This window comes from Leuciscus leuciscus (assembly GCF_965113295.1).
Source record: "Leuciscus leuciscus genome assembly, chromosome: 16".
Classification (NCBI taxonomy): Eukaryota; Metazoa; Chordata; class Actinopteri; order Cypriniformes; family Leuciscidae; genus Leuciscus; species Leuciscus leuciscus.
The window spans coordinates 13,565,495-13,583,330 of record NC_138740.1 but is presented as its reverse complement, the minus strand read 5'-3'; the positions used below and the strand labels follow the sequence as shown (position 1 = coordinate 13,583,330).

Sequence of the window (17,836 nt, the reverse complement as noted above, 5' to 3'; positions counted from 1 at the left end):
AGTTAATTGAACTGAGCAGACTACGTAGCGACTGTATGTCTGTGTGATTTTTGTATGCTGTGTGCAAATGTGTGCATTTGGATTCTATTTTGAGAAGTCACAGTATCTAGATGATATAAAAGTAATTATGTTCATTTCTGTTTATTTGCAATGCTTTTTAATACTTATCTCTAAAAGATACCCGAGAACAAAACAACCGTTTCAAACGAATTATTGCTTATTATCAAAACATTACTGTGTTTAGATGAGCTTAAATAGCCTACACAGTTCCCAAGTTCATGAACAACTTGAAAATATCTGAATTTACATATCGTGATATAAAATGATGTATGGAAAAAAAGTCATGGAAATGAATAAATATGGAAATGTAAATACTAAATAATAATATTTAGTAATGCTCAGGTCTATGATATTTCTGCCAGCAGCTAGATATTGATCTTGGGACAGTAAATCTTGCTTGCAGGTGATTTTGAGTTGGTTCATTTCAATGAATGAGTCAAACCAGTAAACAAAATGATTTATGATGAAAAGATCATGAAAGTTCATGATAGTGGGTAAAGTATATGGATTATTCATCATGAATATACAGTGCCACAAAAACAGTATGACAATGTAGAGTGCTTCTTGAAGATGACAGGCAAAATTAGATTGTTATTATTGTTAAAAACAATAAATCAGGCATAAGCCTGTTTTTTTCTTCTCTGCAACAGCAACAGAATAGCCAAAGTAACAGTAACGGGGTCGGTCGGTCTGTATGTTATTACACAACTAATACCCTAATTAATAATGGCAAAGGCAATGACTATTTGCAGAAATTGCAAAATTAATCCCTGCTTTATGTGCGAAAATCCCAGGAAAAACAGACTCTAAATCCAGTCCTGCTGTATTGCTCATTTCCCTGCCTTCTCTTCCATGAATGTGTGTATGTTTAGGAGGAGGAGGAGGAGGAGGAGGAGCGCAGTGAGAAGCAGGTGCTTGTTCTTGGGTTGGACGGCGCTGGTAAGAGCAGTATTCTGCAGGGTCTGAGTGGAGCGGGCCACAGGACGAGCAACCGAAAGCCCACGCGTGGCTTCAACTTCATCAGCCTACACACACCTGCGTGCCAGCTGGACTTCCTGGAAAGTACGAATTGGTGCCAGATCACCCTTTCCTCATATTCACCTGCATACCTTTGTGAAAAACAAGTACACTTTAGCATCCTTTAGAGAGTACTTAATATGGAAATAATCTGTGTTCAAACCGATTAATCTTGAAATGTGTGTGCATGTAAATTTTATTTATATATATATATATATATATATATATAAAAATAAATATACATGCACTCACATTTATTAGGTAAACAAAAACTTTTATCTTAGATGCGATTAATCGAGATTAATCTCGTATTAATCGTAATATTATTACATAATATATGTGTGTTTATATATTACTCTCTCTCTCTCTCTCTCTCTCTCTATATATATATATATATATATTTACAGTGTATATATACAGTATATATGTGTGTGTGTGTATATATATATATATATATATACTGTGTGTATATATATATATATATATATATATATATATAGTATACTGTGTGTGTATATATATATATATATATACTGTGTGTATATATATATATATATATTAGAGCTGCACGATTAATCGTTAAAAGATCGCGATCTTGATTCAAACACCCATGCAATCTCTTCCTAAATGACAACGATTCGCCTGTGTCTATTAAACCTATTAAATCTGCGTTTGCGCTGCCGCTGACATAGAGAGAGACGTTATCATGTATGAAACGGCTTCACAAAAAGTATTTTCAGACAATCATTCATTCAAGAGATTTGTTAAAAACAGTGATTCATCCAGTAATGAAACAAGTGAAGTATTTATGAGTGAGTCATTTAATCATTCATTCAAGAGATTTGTTCAAAAGTGCTGATTCATCCAGTAATGAAACAAGTGAAGTGTTTGAGTGAGTCATTTAATCATTCATTCAAGAGATTTGTTCAAAAACGCTGATTCATCCAGTAATGAAACAAGTGAAGTATTTATAAGTGAGTCATTGAATCATTCATTCAAGAGATTTGTTCAAAAACGCGGATTCATCCAATAATGAAACAAGTGAAGTCTTTGAGTGAGTCATTGAATCATTAATTCAAGAGATTTGTTCAAAAGTGCTGATTAATCCAATAATGAAACAAGTGAAGTCTTTAATAATAATAATAATAATAATAATTCATTACATTTATATAGCGCTTTTCTCGGCACTCAAAGCGCTTTACATGGAAGGGGGGAATCTCCTCAACCACCACCAATGTGCAGCATCCACTTGGATGATGCGACGGCAGCCATATTGTGCCAGAACGCCCACCACACACAAGCTTACTGGTGGAGAGGAGACAGTGATGAAGCCAATCAGTATATGAGGATGATTAGGAGGCCATGATGGACAGAGGCCAAGGGGCAAATTTGGCCAGGATGCCGGGTCATTTATGAGTTTATGAGTCATTGAATCATTCATTCATTCAAGAGATTTGTTCAAAAACAGTGATTCATCTAGTAATGAAACAAGTGAAGTCTTTATGAGTAAGTCATTGAATCATTCATTCAAGAGATTTGTTCAAAAACTCTGGTTCATCCAGTAATGAAATAAGTAATGTATTTATGAGTGAGTCATTTAATCATCAATTCAAGAGATTTGTTCAAAAGCGCTGATTCATCCAGTAATGAAACAAGTGAAGTATGTATGAGTCATTGAATTTTTAATTCAAGAGATTTGTTCAAAAACTCTAGTTCATCCAGTAATGAAACAAGTGAAGTCTTTATGATTGAGTCATTGAATCATTCACTCAACCCGATAAAAAAAACAAAAAAAACATTCAGATTAATTAAACATTTTTAAATAGACTGCAGCAATTGACATTTTGTCAGAACCTCTAGTAAATGACATGTTATTTTGCTTAGTTGTCTGTTCAGAATCATTATCTTTATTTGAAACATAAAAATCGTGATTCTTAATTCATCCAGAATCGTGCAGCTCTAATATATATACTGTACAGTGTATATATATATATATATATATATACAGTGTATATATATATATATATATATATATATATATATATATATATATATATATATAAACACATATTTTATGTAAGTAAACAACTTTTTTTAGATACAATTAATCGCGGTTAATAGATTTGACAGCACTAGTTTGAACTGAATGTAATGTTTTCAAGACACTAACATTTATATTGCAATTACAATTATGATTATGTTATATTACCAAAATTATGTTTTGCGCCCCATACACTGACAACCATATAAACATTCAACACACTATCTAGATATTTTGGACAAACACAGGCTATTTTTACTATATATTAAGCATACAATACGTTTAAAATGATTGTTCATATATGTAAATAATATGCACTACTTGCAGCAATCGTTCTCCCCTCCACCATGTTTAAAGTTTATGTCACTCCCAACTCGGAAACTTGGGTATCAAAACTATCCCCAAGTTTCCCAGTGGTATATACGACTTCATGGCCAATTTTTAACAAGGAAACTCAATACAATACTACCGAGTTTCCTGGTTACGAAGTACGATAATTCCGATAGCACACGAAGACAGCATTAATATCAAGTACATTACATGTGTTTTGACATGTTAGTCAACACATCAAAATTAGCATACTTCTTTAAAGCTCAGCAAAATAATATTAAAATTATTATAAAGTGCACTTTTTAAAAGTGTACTTAAATGTCAAGAAACACAGTCTTAAAGTTTTTTATAACATTTATAGTATATTTGCATGTACAGTTTTTGAAGTACACATTCAATACAATTAAGCACACTTCTTTTTCAGAAGAGTATGTTCATATTCCTCATGTGGGATACTTAAGTTCTTGCTCTCCAAGTGATAATGACTCAGTTATTGCCTTACCAGCCATTTCATATTTCCGTAAAGCCTGTTCATCTGTGTTTCTGGCAGTAATAACACATCACAGTTAATTCAATCACCTTGTCCCATCAGTTGGAGGTGGTGAAGACTTACGAATATACTGGGTGGATTACCTAAGGAAAACACACATCTTAGTGTACGTGGTGGACTCCTCTGATCGAGGCCGGCTCCCTGAGGCCAAAGACGAGCTCCATCGGTTGCTGAAAGCAGACGCTGATCTTCCAGTGGTGGTCTTGGGAAACAAGCAGGTGACCGAAAGCCTCAGTTCATAGTTGAACTTTAACCCTGTTTAGTGTCGGAAAGGCTTCATATTGATTTTCAGTGTTTTTTCCCCCTCTAGTTAAAGGGATAGCTCACCCTATTTTGAAGAAATTGTTTTTGCCCATACAATAAAACGGGTCCAAAGCAGCACTGGACCAAATTATTTTTTTGTTTTCTGCAAAAGTAAGGCATACCGGTTTGGATATTCCCTTTTGGGTGAACTATACCTTTAATAGAGTAGTAGGCTCCCTGTTTTTTGTGAATCTTGACTAAAATGCTTTTTATATCCTCATTCAGGATAAGCCCAATGCTGTTAGCGTCCCGGAGCTGCACGAGGCTCTTTCCCTGAGCTCTGTGGCGGATCAGAGGAAGCTCTTCCTGCTGGAAGCTCAGTTGGGATCTGACGGATTAAGCAGAACCTGCGGCCTCCAAAAGTTCCAGGACCTGCTTCTGACATTGGTGTGACTGGTTGGCACTGCGGTGCCACAAGAGACTGGCAAAGGGATCTTTTGTCATTCCATGTATGGGTTTCTTCCTCGAATCGTGTGAGAAGTAAGGAACGGTTCCGTCAGGATTATGCTACTTAAGGAGTTGAACAAAATGAGTACTGTGGTGATGTGGGCGTTATTGCTGCTAGTTACAGCGCACAATATCTTACTTTTCATGAATATGATTATATTCAGTATTACAAAGAGTGTATTATATTATATATTATGTTTTATCTCTGCATGTGGAGTCATATTTCCAATAACAAACTTATGTATTGCTGACACGTTCTCCTGCTTGCAACTGTAAGTATTTAGCTTGGAAATGCTATATATACATACAGTACCGGTCAAAACTAAGTTTGGAAACATGACTATTTTTAATGTTTTTGAAAGAAGTCTCCAAAGCTCATCAAGCATAGCATATATTTGAACAAAAATACTGAAAAAACAGTAATATATTCGAATTTAAAATAATGTTTTTCTATTTTAATATACTTTAAAATGTAATTTATTCCTGTGATCAAAGCTGAATTTTCAGCATCATTACTCCAGTCTTCAGTGTCACATGAACCTGTCAGAAATCATTCTAATATGCTGATTTGATGCTTAGTTATTATTAATGTTGGAAACAAGGAAATTATTGGATATCACTGCAATAATTATCCAATCACTGACTTTTAAGTATTTGCCTTTGGAAATCCAAACAGCGACTTTTTTGTTTTTGTTTGGCCGGGCAGTGTATATATGAATATATGTGTATATAAATATATGTGTGTGTGTGTACATATATGTATATATATTTATATATGTGTATATAATTAATAGTCTGATTTAAACACAAATTAATTTAAAAATATGTTTATACTTCAGGACAAATTATTATTAATTTATTTTATTGATATGAGAATTCAGGGCATGTCTGTAATTATCATGACAATAATGACACAATGGAAAAACATTCAATATTTATTTTCTTTATGAGAAAAAGAATCTTTATTTTTTATTTATTTTTTTAAATAGGGACATTCCGTGAGTGAATGAACTAATCCTTGAACGCTTTTTGCCTCCAGCATGTCAGATTGTGCTGTTGATAGTGGATGCCTCAGATAATTCTCTTTTTATAACTGTAATTCAGGCTTCCAACTGAGATGTGTTGAATTTGCACAGCTGTTCAAAAATAAGGCCTGTGAAATCAATACAGTCTGGTTATGCAAGTGGTTTGAATTAGCATCAACAAGAGCTAGTGGTATGAAAGAAGAACTATATGAAAAGTCTCTTGAAATACAGCTTATTTACCCCATATTAATTGCAAATTACAGTACACTGGCTACAGATACTCCTTTCCTGGAGATACATGGACAAATGAAATATGAATGTAATGCAAATGCAGTATTTTACAGTCTTGTGAGGATTTGGCAACGCTGAACAGTTGCTGTGAAGATTTTTTATTTGAACTCATTCACAACCATGCTATGCAGCATGTGACATAAGATGAAGTGATGAAGCAACAACAGTGTCTACAGGAGCACTACAGCACTGAAAACATGTACAAACCCTCAACGTCATTTTGGCACAATGTTGAATACTGCAGAAAACAACTGACGTGTCAGATAAAAAAGACCTTAATAAAATCGTGTGATTAAATTTTTTAAAACATTATTTATCCTAATGTTGGTGTAATTTTGCGGTCACATTTAACATTTTTCAGTGAAACTTTGCAGGCAAAATCCAGTAATTTCAATAGAAATCTGCGTGATTGGGGTATTTTGCACAAGGACGAAACATTTCCCCACGCAGATTTCACATTTCCTGCTCCCAGGTTCATTTTCAGGATGCTAATTGACTACAAAGCATTGCACAAAACCAGCACCAAAAGTCGCATTAATGGTAACTCAAGTAACTTTTTTTGATCCACCGTTTACCATTTGATCAAACTATCATAGTTGGTTGAATGAAGCTCATCAGGCGCCACCTACAGGCCTATTATGTGAAGTGTATGCGGACAACAACACGCGAAATGGTCAGGTGAAAGGACTTTAAAATTTTTGATAATTATGCAACAATAATATAATTGTACAGTAGCCTACTACTGGTCAAAAAATTTGGACACATTACTATTTTTATGTTTTTTTTTAAAGAAGTCTCTTATGCGCATCAAGCCTGCATTTATTTGATCAAAATTACAGAAAAATATTACAATTTAAAATAATGGTTTTCTATTTTAACATACTGTAAAAATATCACTTATTTCTGTGATGCAAAGCTGGATTTTCAACAGCCATAACTCCAGTCTTCAGTGTCGCATGATTTTTCAAAAATCATTCTAATATGCTGATTTATTATCAATGTTAGAAACAGGGTTTTTTTAACCTGTGATACTTTTTCAGGATTCATTGCTGAATAAAAAGTTAAAAAGAACAGTATTTAATTAAAATAGAAATTCTTTTATAAGTCTTTACTGTCACTTTTGATCAATTTAGCACATCCTTGCTTAATAAAAATAGCCTATTATTATTTTATTTTTTTAAAGAAAGAATTTTACTGACCCAAACTTTTGAACGGTAGTATATATTGTTACAAAATATTTCTATTTTAAATAAATTCTTTTTTTTTAAATCCAAATCCTGAAAAAAGTATCAAAGGTGATAAGTATATTGTAATAGAAAACCATTTTTTCAAATTATAGTAATATTCCTCAATATTGCTATTTTTGACTGTATTTTCAATCAAATAATTGCAGCCTTGGTGAGCGCAAGTCTTTTAAAAGACATTAAAAATACTATCCCCAAACTTTTGAACGGTAGTAACACAATAAAGCTCTTTAAAAAACACCTCTAAATTATTTCGATATGGCTGAACATATCCCAGATTTTTCCTTCATGTCACACTGTATCAGATTGTTGTTTTCAATCCCATGTATTAATTTTATTTGCCAAAACACACTAGACATCCATTACAAAGTCAGAATTAATCCATTGTAATTTATGAGTTTATATATGTCTGCATTTCACTCAACATCATACAATTACAAATGCAAAGCTTATATACATCTACAAATACTCAATTTGCTCACTAGATTCATTTAAACACTTAAAAGTGAACATGTTCTTGAAGATGCCATAGTAGAAAGGAACTGTTGGATATCCTCTCATCCTGAAGACACTGAAGACACTTCAACACTGCTTCCACTGTCCTGCAGAGTTTAGCTCCAACTTTAAACTAGCACACCCTGAACCAGCTAATAAAGCTCTTCAGGATCCCTTAAAAATAAAAATAAAAAAAAGTTCACATGCAGGTTGGATATAAACTTGGTGGACAGTGTGTCTCCAGGAGCAGGATTGAAGAGGTGATATTCTGACTAGCAGTTTGAGACCCCAGTTCTTCACCGTGACATCACGTAGACTTCCGAGATTGCAGAGACGCAATGAACGCGGCATATTCCCCAGGATGACACCGTTTGAATAATTCCACTTTCCGTTTGATCTGCTTCGGCGTGTCCTGGTAGTAATTCTTCTCGTCCTTTGCCATTGCCTGAAATGTCAATAAAGCATAATCAGTTACATGAACTCTATCTAAAGAGTGTTATTTGTGTACAATACGGCTCTCTTTGACCTTGTAATCCTCGTTGTGTTCCTTCACCATGTATTGAACATATTCAATCATGTCGGTGGAGCACGTGGTTTTGTCTTTCCCACGGACACTGGCCTCTGCCTCCATTTCTGCAGGCAAAACACCAAATCATATTGGCAGTGCATGAAAATATTACTACATCTCAATAATAACAGATTTCATAAGCACTGGTTTCAAAACGTACCTTTAATGACATAGGGTTTCAACACAACTGCCTCCATTGGTTCACTTTTTGTGTCCTGAAACATCAGATTAAAGCAATTGGTTGTCCCGATCAGGCAGTATTTGTAGAAACACACTGTAACGGTGATTCAAGCTTGATACTTGCCTTTTTAGGTTTAATAGGAAGCATGCCCTTGGTCCCAGGTGACAGTCCCATGTCTTGTAGATTTTGCTTCACTGTTTTGTGTTCATCCCAAGCTTTACGGATCTGAGGACTTGTTAGATAACCCGTTTCATGATAAACTTCATAATTGCATAACATTGTAGAGTAAAAGTCAACAACAGATTTTATCACTCTTGTGAAAATACACGAGCATACTTTTAAAAAGACTAACCCTTGGGCATCCTTAAGGACATTTTTGTCATGTTCCTGTTTTTTTATTGGAATTTTACTTTCACCCTGCTTTAATAAATCTATTTTTACACTAGGTACACAAAATAGTTGCACTCAAAACCTTAAAGACCAAAATGTTTCAATCCCAGGGCCATTTAACTATAAAAGTATGCATTCTTTGATAATAGGCTTTCATTCTGTTGGCAAGGCTTCACAATTAAAATCTGTACTATTTTTTTTTTTACCAGATGGCTCCTATAAAGCTAACTTCATGTTTTCTGCTTCGGTGTATTATGGACAATTGGATAAATTATTTAGCAATAATTGTGTGGGTTTGTTGGTGTGGATGTCAGAGAGTGGTTTGTATATGTACTAAACAAAATTGTGTGTGTGTGTCATTTTTGAGAGAGAAAAATTAGTAATGTTCTGCAAATCACAAATCCCATCTTTGCTGGCATCTAAGTGGTTCTGCGCCCAAACTAAATCTTACTGAAAGCGAATTTTTTGAGATATCAACCTCAAATTTGGAACACAACTTTTGTTTAGATTTATGGCTTTGATTTTCTAACAGTTTAACATGTTATAAACTATATCATTTATATAAAATACAACAATAATATGCCAAGGGTCTCCTTTAAAATGAGACCAAACTTAAGTCTGTGCTCCAACGTTTACATTTTTTATGACCATTTTTTTTATGACACAGATTGTTGTCCTCTAAGGACCTCAGATTAACTGTTTTAAATTGACACACAAAGAGTTAAAAAATAAAATACTTTATTGTAGCAAAATGAATGTAAATTACATTTAAATTAAATGCCACGAAACTGCTTTTTTGACACTTAGGTACATGTTTATATGTAATTGCGTATGTAATATGTTTTAGTTTAATGTCGTTTCTATTGAAACTTTTGTGTCATGCATTTAAATATATTTGTTAATTATCCTTTTGTAATGATGAAGTTGCAATTTAATACATCAAATATAATAAGATTAAATGCAAAATAGAATAACACACTACAATTAAAATTATAATCTAATACTTTACAAGTGCTTTAATATGTTAGTCAATGCATCAAAATAAGTGTACTTTAAAGCAAGACAAAAAATTATGAAAACATGATTTAAACAAGTACACTTTAAGTACACTTGAGTGGAATTTTATTTAGTTCATACTGTATATTATCTGCAGGTACAGTTGTTTTGAAAAAAAAAAAATACTTTAAATATTTGAAGAACACTATAAATGCACATTCAATTACACGCATTTCTTTTTAGGGATAGTCTTAATTATTAAATCATTCCCCCTGGTTTCACAGACAAGGTTTAAATCGAGTCCCAGACTAAAATAGCCTACATGTTTGTGCAACTTGCACTGATAGGCTATATCTTAAAATCTGTCAGTGCCATTGTTTTGTCTCAAGATGCACACCAGTAATGTTTTTTTCTTTTTCTACGGCATGTTTATACAAGCTATTTAAATGTCCTAAGTGTAACTAAGGCCTAATCTTAACCCTATATGTGAAACCATGCCAATAACTTAAAAAAAAAAAAAAAAAAACATTGTTAGCAAAAAGCCCTTTCTAGATGGCATATGATTTAGCATGTCCCTATACTTACCATTCAATGTGCGGTTTCTCCTTTCTTCTTAGCTTCCTTTTCAGGTTCTTCTTGTTTTTATTATAATCAAACGTGTTACGTTTACTTTGTTTCTTGAGTTTACCCATAATTATAAATTAAAACACCAGTCAACAACTGTCTTTACTCTGCGACACGCGTGTTTGAGGAACGCGGAAGTAACGACTTCTTCTCCAAAGGCATTTACGTCGACCTGGTTCCATATCGCCACCTGCCGTCAAAGGTGGAGAGACGACAAGCTTTGCCTAGTAGTGATTGTGAAATATCATGTTATCAATTTTTTTTTTATGTGTTATCGCTAATGGAGAAGAGTGTGGATAGAGAAGACTTTAAGTTTCATTCATGCTACCTTTATTAAGTGGAGACACGAGGAGGACGCAGTTCGCATATTTTGACCATTTACAAATGCAAGCGGGGCAACAACAAAATACGTTTTAAACATTCTGAGTCCCCCCTCCCTTTCCTATCAGTGCTTTGGTCCACTCTCCAACACCACCGACACACATTACACCCGCGGAGACAACGTGTAAGTAAGTTACAATCTGAAATTAAAATTAAGATTTATTTGGTTTTAACACTCCTGTGAGGAACTCCGTTATAGCGTTATAAGAGAAGCTGTAAAATAAGTGCGGTTTCTTAATTAATTGTCTTTTGCACGTCTTGTGTTCTTGAATGTAACGCAATCTGCTTTAGAGAAGGTGCACTTTAGTGAAAGAAAAATATTAAAGCGTATCACTGTGTAATGTGATTAAAATGGTAGTTCTTAACATTTTACTGTAGTGGGGATGTTACTTATGAGCAAACATAAACCGAAGTTTCTTCTCAATGCACTGTTTGGAATCTGACACCAACACTTTTTTACAGATATTTTGGTAACACTACAATAAGGTTTCATTTGTTAATATAAGTTTAACTACATTAGTTAAGATGAATTGTGAACTAAGAATGCACAATACTTAAGCATTTATTAATCTTAGTTCATTTTCATTTTGACATTTACTAATACATTATTAATGTGAAGAGGGGGAGAAAACAAGAAAGCTAAACTCTTAGTGCAGCCAACCTTAAGGATATAAGAACACTTTACAATATATCTAGTTTAATCAAAAAGCATGTGTAATTTATTGAAATCATGAAACTTTTCATGAAATTTAACCGTGAAACAACAATGTATTAACAGTTTAACAATGTTTTAAAAAAAAAAAACGTTAATGTTTTTTTCTTCAAATTCCATTTTAGTTTTACCCGGTTTCTGTTTTATTTTGTCTATATGGTTTAATCAAAAACATATCTAATTAGAAATTCTGTATTGTGCATTTAAATTTTTCTGGTAATCAAATGAAGGAATAAAACATTAATTTATCTTTTATTCAAATGAAAATTAAACAAGCCCTTTAATTGTTTGGCAAACAAGTGCAACACAACAGAGGGACGCTAACAAGTTCCAAAGAGGTGGTGGAGCAGTCTGTTGAGGAGGCATTCAGTGACCCTACAAGAGACGATGCCCTGGAAGGAAATCATGGTACACCCACCTACTACATCCCTCAGCACAGAGTGTCCATCATGGAGAGAGATTCAAGAGGTAGTCAAGCACGCAAGATCATCTTCTGCCCCAGGTCCCAGCGGTATACCGTACAGAGTATACAAAAAATGCCCTAAGCTCCTCTGAAGGCTATGGAAGCTTATGCGGGTAATTTGGTCCAAGGGAACCATTCCAACAAGCTGGAGAAGGGCAGAAGGGTGCTTTGTGCCCAAAGAACAGGGATCCACACAGATCAGCCAGTTCCGAACTATCTCCCTACTTAGTGTGGAGGGAAAGATTTTCTTTGCTGTGCTTGCGAAGAGAATGCATGCTTACATGACCCAGAATGGATATATTAACACCTCTATCTAGAAGAGTGGTGTTGAAGGGTTGTCCGGGTGCTTGGAGCATACAGGGGTTCTCAGCCAACTCATCCAAGAAGCAAAGGAGAAGAAAGGCAACCTAACAGTTGTCTGGCTTGACTTTGCAAATGCATATGGGTCTATTTCCCATACCTTGATCCAAGTTGCTTTGGACTTTTACCACATCCACATCCCACATAACATCCAGGGCATGATCACCAGTTATCTGAGAGACATCAAGCTACGATTCCAGTCCGCCAAGTGGCAGCCAGTGGAAAAGGGGATAGTGACAGGATGCACAATCTCTCCCATCTTGTTCATCATGGGAATGAACCTGATCATCTCTGCAGCGAGTACAAAGTCAAGAGGGCCGAAGACCGCAGCAGGATGTCAACAGCCAGCAATCAGGGCATTCATGGATGACCTTGACCTTGATCGTGATAACACCAACTCAAGTGCAGGCAAGATGGGTCCTAGCGAACTGGATCGCATGGCCACTTGGGCAAAGATGGTCTTCAAGCCCAAGAAATCAAGGAGCCTGGTGATCCAAAAGGGCAAAACAGCTGGAAGGTTCAAGCTACTTGTTCAAGGGGAAGTAATCCCGAACATCCAGGGGAACCCAATTAAATGCCCTGGAAAGTGGTATGATGATTCCCTGTCAGACAGGAACAGCATCTCCAGGACTGGAAAACAAGTTGAAGAATGGCTGAAAAAGAATGACAAGTCTGGCCTGCCTGGGAAATAAAAGTGCTGGATCTACCAACATGGCCTGCTCCTGAGACTCATGTGGCTTCTCACGGTATATGAGGTGCTTCTATCAACTGTTGAAGAAATGGAGAGGAAGTTCAACAGGCACCTTAGAAGATGGTTGGGAATACCCCCGAACTTTAAATCCTTGGGGCTTTACATAAGGTAAGCTCCAGCTTCCCCTGTCATCAGTGGTGGAGGAGTTTAAAGTCGCCAAATGCAGACTGTCCCTGACATATAGGGACTCTCAAGACCAACTCACCAGGGAAGCAGGAGTCAGAACAAGATCTGGCCGTAAGTGGGCCACCAGCACGGCAATTATCCAGGCAGAATGTTCTCTCATAACCAAAGATATCATCGGAAAACCCTGCACTGGAAGACAGGGTCTAGGAACAGCACATTTCCAGCAGTGGTCAAAGTCCACCCCTAGGGAGAAGAGAACCATGATCCAGGATGAAGTCTGAAATCTTGAGGAAGAAGGGAGAAGAGCAAAATCCATCGGGCTCGCAACCCATGGTGCCTGGACGAGGTGGAACCTCCCCAAGAGAACAATCACATGGAGTGAACTGTGGCGGCTGGAGCCCTTCCGTAAATCCTTTCTACTCCGAACAGTGTATGACACCTTACCAACCCCAGTCAATTTGCACAGGTGGGGGATGAGGGAGGACCCACTGTGCAGGTTGTGTGGTGGGAAAGGAACAATGGTGCACATTCTGTCAGCGTGTAAGATTGCATTGAGAAGCATTGAGCAAGAAAGGAAGAAGAAACAACCAGCCAAAGTAAGACCACTGCTGAGCACCATCGCCTTTGTGAAAGAGGGCCAAAGACCTGTCATCCACAGCCAAGCCAGGCAGAATCTCCTGCAGTCAGCCCAGAGATGGGAAATGGAGGTTGATCTTGAGAGGAAGCTCCACTTCCCCGTGGCAGTATTTTCCACAACTCTAAGGCCCGACATTATCATGTGGTCTCCAGAGGGAAAGAAGATCATTCTGGTGGAGTTGGTGGTGCTGTGGGAGGAGGGCTGTGAGGAAGCTGCAGAGAAGAAAAAAGCCAAATACCAGCAACTTGTCCAAGACTGCCTGGACAAGGGGTGGACAACACGGCTGATGACGGTGGAAGTCGGATGTCAAGGATTCTCAGCTCAATCTGTGTGGAATCTATTGACAAAGGTTGGATTGAGAGGCCACTTGAGGAAAGCAGCCGTTCGTAGGCTGGGAGAAGCGTCAGAGAGAGCCTCCTGTTGGCTCTGGCACAAGAGAGAGGGCACAAGCTGGAAGCCTGGAGGAGAGGGGCAGTGACCTGGCCAGTCACTGCTGACCCGCCAACTGGAGGGTGTTGTGGTTAAGGGTCGAAAAACCCAGTGAAGTTTGGGCACCACCTGATGACCTCTCTCCCAGGCCAAGGCTTCATCCATTAGAAATGGGTGTATGGTAGCATTGCAGATGTATTATACAACTAATATAGTTCATCTAATATAATATCACATGAAATTTTTCTTCATTTTTCTTTTTTCAGTGCAGTTTTTCTCCAGATATTAGCATGATAAATGTGATTTTGATTTTATAAAAGTTTAATAAACAAGAAGTTAATATTAAGTGATGTACATTTTAGAGAACATTTAGCCTGTTTTAGCTCTATTTCACCAACGAAAATAGTTGGAAACTAAGCCACGGCACTGTAATTGCGTCTCTGAGAAACACACCGAGGTGTTTCCTTACTGAACGAATCAGTTGAATCTCAATGACTCACTCATTAACAGTGACTTGCTGCCTCCTACTTGCGGTTTTAATTTCACATTTAAAGTATTTTTTCATGTTTTAAATCATTTCAAATATAAATATTCAACATTTTATTTTTAAAACATCAAAATATTATTTATGTCTGTGTAAAAGCATCTAAATGCCACTTCAAATGCAGCTTCTGTGTTTCCTCTCCATTGCAAATATTTTGATACAGCCATTTTGTGTCTTATTATAATTTAATTTGATTACATTTATGAAATTTACACAAAAGATGACGCATGCATATAATTAGGTTTAAAAATAAATGTGTAAAAGGTCTGTCCCAGACAAAACCTAAAATACTATGTGAAGGACGCAAGATAATTGAATAATTATTATGATACCGCGTGGTGAACCTATGAACCTAACATATTTAAACAACTATTGCTTTGTGTTGTTGGCCAGGTAAAATGACAGAGAAAAGAAAAACGGACATAAGATAATTTTTCAGTGCACCAAAACGCCAAGTAAATACAAAATTAAGACAATACATCATTATAAGAATGGGTGCTTATGGAAATACTAACGTCATGGTGTCACAGGCAAAGTGTACAGAAAGTACTGAGGGACAGGAAGACCAGGGACAGTCAGGTTTAGAATCTCAGGTAAGTGTGTTGAGCTTTTGTTAATGTTTTTTGGAGGTGTGCTTGTTTAGCAGATGAGCACCACTGACTCGACAATTTACAGTATGACCAGCCAATTTAACAAGTGTTATGAAAAAAAAGAGTCTTTATTTAGAAGTCTTGCTATTGGGTTGGATGAGGTAGTTATTAGGAGTATGCAACACATCTTCTGTTCCAGGAGTCAGACTGTCCTGAGACATTTACCCCTTTTCCACCAACAAGAACCGGGTGCTGGTTCAGAGCTAGAGCTATTGCCAGTTCGGAGTTGGTTCGACTGACGAGCTTACTAAGAACCGGTTTGCGTTTCCACCGGCCAGAGAGCCACAACAGAGCTATATCTTACGTCACTGCATACGTATCATGTTGCCCAGCAACGCTAGTCCGGCAGCGCCAAACACAAACACACCAGACTTGTTCGAGATGCATCGGCTTCTCGCAGAACGATCAGCACATGAAATCAAAGCACTGCGAAAGCGATCAAAAAGCACAAGGAGTCGTATGATCTCCAAACACTCCCGCAGCTCTGATCGGTCCACGCTGCTCCGATGCATCTCGAACAAGGCATCAACAATAATAGACGTTGCGTTACTATGGATGCTCATGGGTTTGCGAAAATAAATCGGCATCCAAACACGGCGAATCCAACGCGTTCGTGCAGCTCGCCGTAACTTACATAGACGGATATTATAATCGAGCTGCTATTAGCTCGACTAGCTGCTATTTAAAAATGGCGGTCACAAGTTTCTCTTCAGTCTTGTTGGCCACGGAAACCCCGCCCTCAGCCTCTGACGCAAGCGGTTCTTTCTTGGCTCCGTTCTAGACCCTGCAATGATTTGGTGCTACTTAAGAACCAGTTTTACTGGTTCGGAGCTGGTGCTTTGGCGGTGGAAAAACAAAGAACCGATTTGAAACTAGGCTCTGGCTCCGAACCAGCACCAGCTCTGCCTTGGTGGAAAAGGGGTAAGTGAGAGTAGAGGAAGGGTCAGAACCAGGGAGAGAGCCAGAGAAAGCAGCACAAGGAGACAATATTGCCAGCACCAGCACAGGAGACAGGAGCACAGTCTAAAGTTCAGATCTCAGTGACTGCACAAAGCCATACCAACCACATCCCCAGTGTATCGAGAAACAAATACTTCCAAACAAGTCATTGGCATTTCAAGAGAAATGTTACCAAGACTTTCCATGGCTACATTACAGTCCATCAGAAAGAGGGGTCTTGTGTTTTTACTGCAGCAAAGGTGTTTCAAATCAGTACTCTTTAGGTCATAGACCTGATGCTGCTTTTATTAGTACAGGCTTTAGAAATTGGAAAAAAGCCATTGAAAAATGTACAGCACACCAGACCTCCCAAGCCCACCGACATTATGTGACTTGTGAGTGCACATCAGTCAAACCCAATCAGCGCACAGTTATCCAGTGCATGGGGTAAACAGCAGGAGGTGGCAAGACATTGCTTGAATAGAATTGTTAGCTCTGTACGGCATGTGGCAAGGCAGGGACAATCTTTAAGAGGCCATACTGATGAAAGTGGGAATCTCTATCAGCTTCTGAAACTTAGGGCAGAAGAGGATGATCCCATTTTATTGAAATGGTTAAAAGATTGCACCATGGCACAAGCCCTGAATCACAGAATGAAATCCTGAAAATTATGGCCAATACAATAATCCGTGGCATTGCAAGTGAGATTAGGTCTCCGGCCCTTGTTGGAGATTAGGTCTTCCAGCCCAGTAGTTGATGGTACCCAGGATATTTCTGGTGTTGAGCAGGAAAGTGTCTGTCTTCTTCTGTGTCTCCAAGATGTTCCTTTGCTGCAGTTTGACAGTTTACCTTTAGTTCCATGACATCAGCTACATGTTCAAGAAACATTTGCATGTCATTCATTTCGGTAAAGTTGAAGCAAAAGGGTTCCAGAGCATCGATTCTGTCCTCTGGAAACTCAGCCTTCTCTAATCTGTCCATGGCTTATACTTATATACTTATCTACATTAAGTATATATTTATATATGTATATATACTTACAGAAATGATTTTTTAACAACATTGGGAGCTGTTCTCAATCCGACACGAGCCACACATGCGTCGATTGCAAGTGACGTCACTTGCAGAGGAAGCGCTGGTGTCTGAGCGTGCAAGGGCAAGTCTGCAGTCAGACCCTTCTCGTCTGCGCTATGTGGACCATGACCTTGTTCCACATGAGGAATTTATTGGATTATACAGTTTGTCAGAGACAACAGGCCAGGGCATTGCCTAGATGGTAACT

At 37.3% G+C, this 17,836-nt stretch overlaps 2 protein-coding genes across 3 annotated transcripts in view; one reads left to right on the top strand and one right to left on the bottom strand.

The window, feature by feature from the left end:
* Positions 1-6,376, top strand: part of arl10 (ADP-ribosylation factor-like 10) — a 6,891-nt gene extending 515 nt beyond the window's left edge. The window contains exons 2-4 of one of the 2 annotated variants that reach the window (XM_082141471.1): positions 942-1,122; positions 4,041-4,216; positions 4,527-6,376. In XM_082141471.1, the coding sequence (XP_081997597.1) occupies positions 942-1,122; positions 4,041-4,216; positions 4,527-4,694 (525 nt within the window). In that variant the 3' untranslated portion in view covers positions 4,695-6,376. Of the gene's footprint in view, positions 1-932; positions 1,123-4,040; positions 4,217-4,526 lie in introns of both variants that reach the window. The other variant, XM_082141470.1, reaches the window with a different exon arrangement.
* A 1,316-nt stretch (positions 6,377-7,692) lies between these two features.
* Positions 7,693-10,716, bottom strand: nop16 (NOP16 nucleolar protein homolog (yeast)). The gene is made up of 5 exons (XM_082141488.1): positions 10,524-10,716; positions 8,676-8,784; positions 8,532-8,586; positions 8,330-8,436; positions 7,693-8,248 (listed from the first exon to the last, which is right to left on the bottom strand). Exons 1-5 carry the CDS (start codon positions 10,628-10,630, stop codon positions 8,111-8,113), a joined length of 516 nt encoding a protein of 171 aa, XP_081997614.1. The 5' UTR covers positions 10,631-10,716; the 3' UTR covers positions 7,693-8,110.
* Positions 10,717-17,836: the final 7,120 nt, after the last annotated feature.

Excerpts from the sequence above, each read along its gene's own strand:
- nop16 (XM_082141488.1), bottom strand. The coding sequence starts at position 10,630 with ATGGGTAAACTCAAGAAACAAAGTAAACGTAACACGTTTGATTATAAT. Across the intron at positions 8,587-8,675 it reads TTCCTATTAAACCTAAAAAG|GACACAAAAAGTGAACCAAT; the intron begins GCAAGTATCAAG and ends CTGATGTTTCAG. Across the intron at positions 8,249-8,329 it reads AACACAACGAGGATTACAAG|GCAATGGCAAAGGACGAGAA; the intron begins GTCAAAGAGAGC and ends TTGACATTTCAG.